The 12,073-nt window shown below is 27.8% G+C and overlaps 1 protein-coding gene across 1 annotated transcript in view; it reads right to left on the minus strand.

Moving 5' to 3' along the window:
* Positions 1–7,310: 7,310 nt before the first annotated feature.
* Positions 7,311–12,073, minus strand: part of LOC122269766 (galanin receptor type 1-like) — a 122,206-nt gene continuing 117,443 nt past the window's right edge. Inside the window, exon 7 of the mRNA XM_071183577.2 lies at positions 7,311–9,026. Coding sequence (XP_071039678.2) covers positions 8,595–9,026 — 432 coding nt within the window. The 3' untranslated portion in view covers positions 7,311–8,594. The remainder of the gene's footprint in view (positions 9,027–12,073) is intronic.

The following is a 12,073-nucleotide window of genomic DNA, read 5'->3' on the forward strand; positions in this document are numbered from 1 at the left end:
TTATGATACTGTTATGATAACATATTTTAGTGATCAAAAATTTTTTTTTTATTCTGAATAATTGAGTAAATTATTAATATTGGATTGCATTTCTTATATTTATATTCGTTTTATTTTTAAATTATGATATATTTTTTTTTCTCTTCAACGAAATTGATGAAGGTCAACGTTGGAGAGTAGGGTGTTCATATTTTATTGAAATTAGATATGAGTAATGATAAAACTTTTTATTATGAATAATTTAATAGAATATTTTTAAGAGTTGCATTTTTTTGTGTTTATATTACTTTTTTTTTAAAAATATGATATTTTGTTTTTATAGTGCATTTAAAATGATTTTGAAGGAAATAAATGCGGCTCAAACGTCAATTAAATTAGTAATGGCAAACAAAATTAAGTTTTTTTTTAAACTTTTGGTTTCTTAATGATTTATGACGATTAAATCGAAAAAAAAAAACTTTAAAGAAATTTAAAAAATTCTTACTTTTTAAGACTTGGTCAAAACTAAATATTCTTATTAAAAAATGTGAAAAATTAAATGTTACCCTAACAAAAGGACAGTTAACACTTAACAAAATTTGCGAGTTTCCCTTATTACGATAGGCGAAAATTTTTAACTCAGTTAAGTTTTTATACTTGATACTGATTTACCATATGCTTTAGTAGGGTTGTAGACTTGCAAAGATTTTTGTTTGTTTATTGATTGTGTCGGGCCAGTTGTTACTTAATTTGGTAAGAGATTGATCACCTCTGCTAATTCAAACAATGACAACTTAACTTTGCAAATTAAACAGCAAACTTCTAAAAATGTTAAGGTTAAAAATTGTGGAAAAAAAAAAAGGTTTGATGTTTCAGTAAAAGTAAACATCGAAAAAATAAAAGGTTTGATGTTTCAGCAAAAGTAAACATCGAAAAAATAAAAGTTGAAGATGAATCAATAAAAGTAAACATCGGGAGAAAAAAAAAAGGTGAAGGGTAACAAAAAAGAAAAGGAAAAATAGGAAAAAGAAAGAATGACCAAGATTACAAAAAATAAATAAAATGAAAATGTAAGAAAACGAAATTTTGAAATAGTACAGGTATCAAAACTTAGGAAATATCACAACCCACAAATGTTAAAATTAAATCATGAATAATGTCCAAAATAAATGTTTCTTAATTTCTTCAAGGGAAGAAGTTACTCCTATATTTTTGAGAGATCCGAATCGCGTGTGGAGATGTTTGGCAAGGAAACTTGGAACTTTTTTTTCTCAACACAGTGAAAAAAAAAAATTATAAACAATTTTTGTTTTACCCAGTCTGGATCTCTCAATTTCACAATGCTTCATGAAATTCTGTTTTCTTCCATTTTAACGGGAAATACAGAATTTCATCTAGTAAATAATCCCATTAACCATACAGAATCTTAAATTCTGATTAAATGACACTTGTAGTCCAGTTCGTTTTGCATAAAAATTTTGTATATTTTTGTGTGAAAAATTTTGAAAAGTTTTTTAGAATAATTATATAAAATGCTTAAAATTTTTCTTTCTGTTTAGTTCACTAAATAGATAAATTGCATTATTATGTTTTTATTGTTGTTGCTGTAAATAATTTCTTCATATAGGAAAAATGTTATTTATAATAGGAAAGAGGACAGTCATACCTACTTAAACTTTAAAAATTCATAGTATTCTAAATTTTAAAATTTTTATTTTGGCTTACCAAAATTTTTTTTTGGGGGGGATGTAATACAAAAATTAAATACTTTTGTATTAATAAAAGCATTAAAACTTCATTCCTTTTCATAAAATATCTTTAGTAAAGGATAAGGGTAGAAATTCTATTTTTGGACTTCAAGGCTAAAAACATGCCAATGAATAATAATTAGATTTATACTTCAAAAGAGAAGTTATTTTAAGATCTTTCACTTCCATATAAGGAAAGATTAAACGATTTGCTATGAGTAATAAATAAATTGATGAGGCGTAAGAATACAGAAAAAAGCATATGACTGGGCCTCTTTACAACTAAAAATCATCCTATAAAATGCAGGAGCAATGTTTTTGCGTGACTTTTTGGTGTATAATGTTTACCAACTAAACTCCGTCGGATCTGACTGGAACTTTGTCCCCCCTCTCCAGCCGGGAGAGCGGGGATGTGACTTCGGCTTCACGATCTATTTAGTAAATAAAATCTTGTGCACAATATGTTCTCATTATTCCTGCTTTCTTGACAAATAAATCCACCAAAATATAGGGGTTGTTGCCCTTACATTATATATATATATATATATATATATATATATATATATATATATATATATATATATATATATATAAGTAAATAAATAAAAAATAAAATCTAATTTTTTCTCTTTTTATAGTGTTGCCTATTGTGCACCCTTGATATAATAAAAATTTGTGATCTTTTTTAAAATCTATAAGCCGCTGTTTCCAAAGTGTACGCTGACGCTTATTAATTTTCTTTGAGAAGCCGCAATGAAATATTACTGTTTATAATCATTTCTATTAATCAAGTGGGTAAAGAATTATAATATATCTCTAATTTTAACTGTCAATTATAACATGTTAAATCGCTGACTGATTGAAAATTAACAAATACATTTTAAGACGCTTAAGATTTCAGTTAAATACATTTAATGCAAATTTGTTTTTCGTTGCCTTTTATATATTTTGAGTATTATCTTTACATAGCTGGTCGATATTAGAATCCATGCATTTAGTTTTCAAATTAATATTTAAGTGAGAAAGGAAAACAAGCCCTTATTACCTAAATCATGCGAATCAGTATCGAAAACAATCAGAGCATAGGTGGTATTAAAATAATTAAACCTATTTTATTTGATTCTTGAATGGCCCAAACAATTATCTCCTATTTGATTTCAATATTTATTTTTTCTTGAATGGCTCGAAATGGCCCAAACAATTATCTCCTCTTTGATTTTAATTCTTCTTTTTAACAAAATAACTGTTTCCGATTTTTTTCAGTTTCACATTTACGATGATTGACTTCAATTATAGTTTTAAGGATTCTTACTTTAATATTTATTTGCTACTTAAGAAATACTTTTTATTTCATTTTTTAGAGATTATACAGTATACATACTGTGCAAGAAATAAAAATTGAACTCTTTAACTTCTTCGTGACGGACAAATCATACACATAATCCTCATGAACGTCTCTCACATCCGGTCTGATCACTTATGCATTCCAGTAGTGAACGGCTGGTGCATATGTGCATTTTAAGCTGGAAAATTTTTTGATGACCACTAGATGGCACCCTGCTTCCATTGCATTTGAACTGCGCGTCGCGTAGTTTTAACGCCTGTTTACACGGTCAAGTTCTTGAATCCGAGAAATTGGCGGACTTTCTCCATCCAAGAAATTGGATAATTCGTAGACACTATCCAAGTTCTGGAATGTCACTGATTGGTCGAAAGACCTAATGGACCTAAATTTCTGTTCTACTAATCATCCTTACAAGGTTTGCAATCTTGCAAAATCAAAAACAGGCGTGAAACTTCAAAAATGACCGTTTTTCTTACCAAGGGCCCGGTTTGACTGTTTTATGTGTTTCTAAGTTTATTCATTTTAATGAACAACTTAAACGGATGAAATTTTTGATTTTGTATACTACTTAGAAAAAATTTAAGATAAGTAAAAAAAAAAATTTAAAAAAAAAACTTCGAAGCTCACATTAATCTTCAAATTGCCGACTAAAAATGACCGAAACTTTCGTTTTTAGTGTTAAAATTTGGCTTTTCATTAAATTTCTCCAGAATCGCACAATTTAAATAGGTGTCAGTAGCTTAATTTCTTTTCTAATTTCACTTCTATTTTAAAAATGACATTTCTGTTTCCATTATGCACAATACGCCATTCGTATTCATGAAGTTTAGGGTTTTAATATGGAATAAAAATTTTGAATACAGTTCATTAACTCAATTTTAAGACTCATTATGCTTATTCCAAACAATGTTAAGGTAAATGTCAAATTATACGCTAATGTGAACCAATTCAACACATATTAATTGCAGTAATAGAATTTTCCATGATCCGTAATTCACAAACTTTATTTCACAACACATATAGACAATGTTTACAGACAATGTTAATATATAACAATGGTTTTTGAAATGAATAAGAAATGAAGTACAAAATTTTTGTAGTCAATATTACTTTGATGAGAATATAGAATTTATACCTATAGTCCTCAGATTTACATGTTATTACTGACCAAGACATGTTATTACCCACGTCAGATTTACACGATGAGGAAAAAAATAATACTGTATTTATAATAAGTTATGTAATCAACATTTGGAATGGAAAAAGATATGAATTTTGTATGACTTTTAAGTAAGAATTTTCACAAATTACTGTTGACAGAGAGGGCTTCACGTTGATTCTCATAAAAAGTGTTTCGAAAACACGTTCAGTCAAAAATTCTTAGACAAATTATCCTCAGGGTCAGTAAATAAACTTGCCTGATTTACAATGTATTGTTTCTAAACAGCCTGTATTTAAGTATATCTTTAAGTATATCTTTAATTATAGTTTTTAAAATAATAATAAAAAAATAAAACTAGTAGAGTGGTACAACAATAAAAAGCAAAATCCGTAATATCGTTCAAATTTTTACAATCCGAAAAATGACTCAAATTAAATCCATCTTATAATTCTGTTGAACAAAAGTTTCCATTAATTACGTTTAAAAAATATGATTATGTAATTTTATTTGGCCCCGTACTTAAGTTCCGGAGCAAATTTGAACGATAATACAATTCAACACGCTCTAAAATTTTCAATATTGATATTTTCTAAAAACATAGCTTATTATACTTTTAAAAAATATTTTAACTACTTAAGCTCGTTTTGGTTTTAAATAAAATTTTAAAAAAAGTCTCAGAGAGTGATTTTTAACTAATCTATAATAACAAAAAGAAAAGTTTGCTTGTTTGCATGTGTGTCTCTCTTATATGTATCTCATTTTGCTATATGCTAGTGTCTAAAAATTTGGACAGTGGATTAAAGAGACAATTTTAGTCCATTATCCTGAAAATCCATCAAATATTTCAGTTAGATCGTTCTTGAAAAATGGAATTTTTTCATTGGTTTCATGCTCTTTTTTTAAATTATTTTGAAAGCACCATCAGTATTATTTGCTTGCTTAAAGCTCTCTTTTATCAAAAATGAAGTTGTTGCACGTTCACTAATATTTAATTACATTTTTTTATTCGTCACATCGGATAAACTCAATAATCAGAGGGGATTTCTTAAGAAATCTGAAACCACATGCTTGTTTTTTCTTATAATTATGCTTTTAAGACAAATTTATATAAAATTAAATCATTTAAAATCAACGATTATTAAAATAAAAAGTTTTGTACTGATAAGCAAAAATTAATGGAAAAATAGTTTTAAATCGTTTAGAAGAATCATAGTAAATGCAGTACTTTTTCTGATGCTTAATTAATTTTAGTGATAGGTAATAATTTTGATTAAAAAAACTATCTATTAAGAGCCAAAGTCAATGGAGATGCTATTAACCGTAATTTACACCAATTTTGGCAATAGTTACAAACTTGAATTTAAAAACAATGAAAAAATTATGTGTTGTTAAGTACATATTTATTGATTGTTTAGTTTTTTTTACTTGGTACGGAGAACGAGTATTCAGTTAGTTCCTAATAAAAAGAAATTAAATATTAGCTATAGAACCAAAGTCTTTTTCAAAAGAGTCTTTTGACCATTGTGATTAAACACTTGAAATTACTCTAAAAAATCTAATATTCTTCCTTTTTTTAGGAAGCTACGTAGCACCACAAAGAATGGATGAATATTTATTTTCAATGGCCTTTACACAATGGCCTTTAACTCATAGTTTGAAGACAGTAATCATAAAGAGACGTCATGGATATTTTACTTCCACAAAACGACAACAGTTCCGACTGAAAATTCCGGTCAACGACATAAACTATGCCATATCACAACACTTAAAAAGGAAGTCACAAAAACGGAACATCAATGAACTTTTACATCATATTCCTAGTTTATTTTTCAACATTGCATGACTTCTCATTTGTATGTCTAATCTTGAGATGATCAATTCAGCATTATTATTATTATATATACAGGGTACGTAAAGAGAGCAGTAGGACATAACATACATTTTGAAAATTGCAAAGTGACCCTTGATCGGAAAAGTCATTATTTGTGTGTCAAAAATGCGCCTCATTACTATACAGCTCTGGATATGTGGTCCCAGTCATCAATGGGTAACTATTGCAAACAAAATGGCCACCAAAATATCAATCATTAGTCACCAAAAGTCATGACAATGTTATAGGTTAGTATAAAAGAATAAAATACATTTGCGCCGATTCCATCATAAATGCGCGTTCTGTTACGATTGTTTCTGGAAAGTTTTTCTAAAAATTTTCACATGTTTGTTAAAATCCTGATACATTTAATGCGATAATATGACACGAGTGTATAGAATGGCACCATTCAGTAATCACTTTTTAATAGACTAGATTCACGATGAGTAAGAGTTATAAATTAATTTTTTGTCTATTGTAAAGCGTATTTCTCTTTATAAAAATTCCTAAAATAAACAAAAGATGATTTAAATGAAATAATAAGTAAACTTTTGCATCTTTTTAAAATTATGAACTGCATTTTCCAGGTTCATAACTTGCATACAAGGTGTCGAATGAATGTTCAAAATTAAACATTTCCTTACAGATCTCCGTTCTAGGCACCCATATTTCCATCAAGTTTTGGATTCCATATCAAGTTGTCAAGTTCCATCATGGATTGCTACACAATTTTTAATCCTTACGTGCTTTACTGCCTTGAAAATTTTTAATGCATTTTAATTTTTATTTCGCTAATTAAATTAATTTTTAATTAAATTTGTTAGCGAAAATATATGTCTGATAATATAAAAACTTCATTAGTTTCATAGTCGTTTTTTGAGCACTCTAAAAAAGGCATCCATTCTAGAGACTCGTCAAACGCGAATGAGGAAAAAAACAAATTCGAAAAAGAAAACGCAAAACTGTTAACGAGAAAATGGAAAATAAGAATAATGAAAAACAAAAAAAAAGGAAAAGCCGAGAACAGCAAATCAGGTGCTATGGATACACGGGGAGCAACTTGCGTCACTTCGCTGAGGAATCATCATTCATATGAATAACAAAAAGATTCCAGAACATCAAGATGAGCTGCTGTGTCAGAAGTGGTACGAATTCTGGTGTTATTAATGTTAAATTTATGGCTAAGCAGAAATAGATGACTTATAGTTTCTTTTCCTTTGTATTTTTTTTCTTGTTCTGCTTCAAACCTGTTCCTCATGCACGTCTTTTGAGTCTTGAGAAAAGGTTCGAAACATTAGTTTTGAAGGTGATGAAGTCCACTTTTAATATGTTATACGTCCACTTTTAATATGTTATACGTCGACATAAGTCCAGTAAGAGATGTTCACTATGAATAAGAAAAAAGTAAAGTACATCAAATACATAAACCTGTTAGGTCAAACATGAAAAGGTTGGCTTAAAACGAACCACCGTTTAGTCACACGCAACAAAATTATCTGTAGCAGAAAAAAATACTCTGATGAAAACAATTTTTATAAAGAATTATTTAGCTAAATTAAGCTAAAGGAATTATGGAAAACACTCAAACGAAGCTTATAATATCATATATTCGAATTTATAATATCATATATACATTTTTGAAATAATGTGTTACTTTAAAAGAATATCTATCAAAGAAGTTTAATTAAAATATTATAAATAATGTCTAAAAATAGTATCATTGAAATTACGTAATAAAAATAATACAAAATCTAACCATAAGTAAGAATTGAATGAAAGTATAAGTAACAAAATTGTTTCTATATGCTGATGAAAAGAGCTTTTTCTTAAGTGTTTAAATTTAGCGAAAATGAATTAGATGAAAAAATTACTTTAGAGGGGTCTGGAATAAATCCTTGAAACTTTTTTTAAATGGTTTTCAATGCTTTTTTTATTCTCTTTTCATTTATAGTTAAATTAAGTTTTTATTTAACTTTAAATTATTTTAAAACTAAAAAAATACTGCTTTTGCAATATGCTATGATATATTGAATATATGATGCATTGAAGTGAAACATTTTCTGGTCTACTTGATTATTAAACAGAAAACTATTTATACTTTAATTTGTCTAAAGAGTGATTTTCTAATATTAAAAAAAAATTAAAATTGATTTAAAAAAAGACTACAAATTTCCAAAGATAAAATTGTTATTTACAAATACTGTTATTAAGGAAAAGAATATGAGAGAAAACTTTTTAAAAAAATGCTTTATTAATTTTTTGAAAAAAATTTGAATGTGAAACAACTAAAATTTATTAAAAATGTCATGCTCTTATCTTGAAGAACTTTTAGGATTTAGCAAATGGGGGGAAAAAATGATCATTTAGAAAACTTTTTCAACTTCTCCTGAAATTGAATATGAAGAAAAAAATTCCAACTGATGATAAAGAGTTAATAAATAAATAAATATCACTAAATATGAAACAATGTTCCATGAACAGATGTTTGCTTTAAACAGCTGTCCATTGTTCTTCACTCCTTCGAAATCTCGGATCTTCAACATTGATGGAGTTAGCCTGCCGGGATCGCCTCGTGCTCGTTGTGAGGGTGCTAAACTCATACGAATCAGAGAGATTACGCCTTTGAGGCAGTTCCTCAATCACGCAGCTGCTCGAGTGACGACAAACTGTGCAAGTTGTTCGATTGCAGATGCTGTCTTTGCAACATTGAAGCATCATCTTTCTGAAATTGGTGGACATAAACCCGTATATGATTGGGTTTATGGCAGAATGTGCGAAGGAGAGCAGATAAGTGGCCACCCGAAGATTGTATATGTGATCGGTGAAGGAATTAAGACCGTGTTTAATGATGACGTACATTATTAGACGTGGACCCCAGCACATGAGAAAGAGGATGATGACTAGAATAAGCATCTTGATGACCTGCAGAAAATATTTTATGTATTTTGCATCTAATGATTAAAAAAGTAATTACCTTAGAAGACGCAAGCCTTCGCTTCACATAAATAAAAAATAATTCAAACAAATTACAGTAATGTCTCTCTTTATAGAGACCTATATGTTTATTTTATATTTATCCACAGCGGCGACCAGCTGTTTAGACTACTAGAACTCATTGCTTCGTTGCTCATTACAATGAGGGCAAAAATAAAAATTCTAGAGCGCTTGCATTGAAGGCAGAGCTTCAATGTGCTGGAAAATGATGAAAAAGCAGAATAAAATTCGCTATTTAAAAATAATAAAGAACATACTAAAATGAGCTTCTAAATCCTTCGTATCAAGTCTTTTTTCGTGAACAATTTTGTACCTGCAATTAAAAATTCTGTGCCTCGTTCTCTGGTCCAGGTTAAATTTACCATCTCGGGATGAATGAATAGAGTATGAATAGGCCATCTCTGTAAAACGAGCCGTGTCGTGTGCGCTGCTGAAGTCATATTCTTGGCCAAAGATGGAGACACGGAAAAAAAAGAAACGCACCCTCTGCCTTAAAAATTCTCTTGGGCTCCCATAGCTGGCTGGCTAAAATTGTCAAGTGGCAATAGTAACAACTAAACAACAAAATTCTGTGCAGAAAGCTTTGGAATAACGCGTAGACATCTTGCTTTATATATTCTAAACTCAGTGGCCAAGACCTACTAGTCCCATTCCTGTTTTCTGGGGTGCAGGAGCAGATGTCGCGATTAGAGATTTTCCGTTTTATCGACTAACGAGTTCCGTTTTGTCGACTAACTTCACACGCCTATGAATATTTTTAAAAATTGCTTGTTACCTGACTTTGGTGAAGATTTTATCCTCGTTTAAGACGAGAAATATCCAAATAACGAGAAAATAACAGTTTGTTTTTCAATGAAGGAAGAAGTAGAAAAATTTGTCGAAATGTCGTATAACGACATTACACACTCATGCACACAATTATCTTAGTTAATTACACATATATTTTGGTAAAAAAAAATTTCAGATAGAAACTATTCCTGTAAATTAAATAAAAACTTGAGTAATTAGGTATTTATATCTTCTTAGAATAATCAATTTCGTTCGAATGCCTTAATTAATAAGCCAAGTTTAAAAAAAAATAGCTATTATACAATTCATCATATTATTAAGTGTTCATAGTTTTAGCTTTTATTATTGAAAAAAAAGTATAACAGATTTCTTTTACGTAGTTTGAAAAAATATGTATCTTCTTCTTCAAAAGGCTATATATATATATATATATATATATATATATATATATATATATATATATATATATATATATATATATATATATATATATATATATATATATATATATATATATATATATATATATATATATATATATATATATATATATATATATATATATATATATATATATATATTTAAAGAAAAAAACTTTGACATATTTACTATTATTTTCGTATTGTTAGTTTTTATGAAGATTTTTTAAAACATCAATCTTATTTATTAAAACTTAAAATTGTGGGGGCTAATTTTTTTTAATGTTTCATAAATTTGTCGTGAAAAATACCGACGTTTTTCTATATTTCTGCCGTTATTAATTGTGTTTGCGCGTATCTGAAATTATTAATCTGTTTTTTATTTGTTTCCTTATTAATTTTATCACTTACTTTGTTATTAACTTATTCTTTCATGCTCTGCTTCATTAATTTCCTAGATGGTAGCTAATTATTCACAATTTTATAACATTTTCAGCTTATTCGATTATGTGACTAAACAATTGGTCTATTTATTTTATCATTAACTCTTCTTTAATTCAATTTAGGCACTACTAATAAAGTAGTGGAAGAGATACTAGGAAAATTGTTAAATTTCGTGTCATTCTAAAATTAGGAGGAAAATTTTTTCTTAGTGAAAAAACAACTTAAGGCAACCTAGTTTAGCAGGATTTATAAGAAATAATGATAAAATTCATAAGAAATAATCATTTTAACAAGAACGATCCAGAGGAAGGCAGGATAAGAAAAAAGTGCGATGTTTATTCTAATTTATGTTCTGCTCTAAAAATGAGACAAAGATAAATTTTTATACACTTTTTTTACTATTCATTTGACTTTAAAATTTCAATAGAATTTGTAAGATGCTCGATTATTATAATTGTCTCATTTCTAACTTGTTTTTTTCCTTCTTTTTTTGTTTACTCCGTTAGTTTTTATTGTTAGTAATTTGATTTAAATATTTAAACATTTATTATTCGATTGTCATACACTCTGTGCGTCTGAAAGCTGTTTGCCTTATTTTTATTTATTTATTTCACTTGCATATTGGTAATTATTGTTTCTTATTTGTTCATAAAAATCTTACTTTTGCAGTGATAACTGATAGTAGTGGTTTTATTTTATTATCATAATATCGATTAATTGTTTTACTGAAAAGCGTAAGTTTTTAGCCTCTAGACCCTATTGCTTTAAAACTACTTTCTTTATTTAAAAATTTCCTACTTAAACATTTTCTCTCTTTGTCTCAATATCTTGTGTTACAATATCTTTCTTGAATTAGGAATATATAAACAGATGCTCTTTAAATTATTATATAGTTATGAGTATGTCAATGTTGACACTTACTACTTACTGTTTAAACTTTCGACTACGGTCCTGACTATAGTATTAGGACAATATTTTCCGTATTATGGGAACCCTATCCCCCTTGCATCGAGGATAAAGAATTCTTTCCCGTTATAAATAAGATGTAATTGTAAATTCTCATGTAAATTTTGTATAATTAAGGTCGACTTCTCTATTTAAAATTAAACTTAAAAATATTGAGGAGTAAAGTATTAAATATTTTGAATGCTGTTGTTTTAAAGAAGGGATACATAAAATAAATTGAAATAAAAAAAGAGTATTTAAATGCAGTCTAAAGTAATTAAAAAAAAACATTTCAGGTATTGTTAAGCAGAAATAAACACAATAATTAAACAAAGTAAAATAACTATAATAACCAAGTGAACAAAACTTTATTCATGT

Source organism: Parasteatoda tepidariorum, chromosome 7 (assembly GCF_982258835.1).
Source record: "Parasteatoda tepidariorum strain Cologne lab strain chromosome 7, Ptep-v5.0, whole genome shotgun sequence".
Taxonomy (NCBI): domain Eukaryota; kingdom Metazoa; phylum Arthropoda; class Arachnida; order Araneae; family Theridiidae; genus Parasteatoda; species Parasteatoda tepidariorum.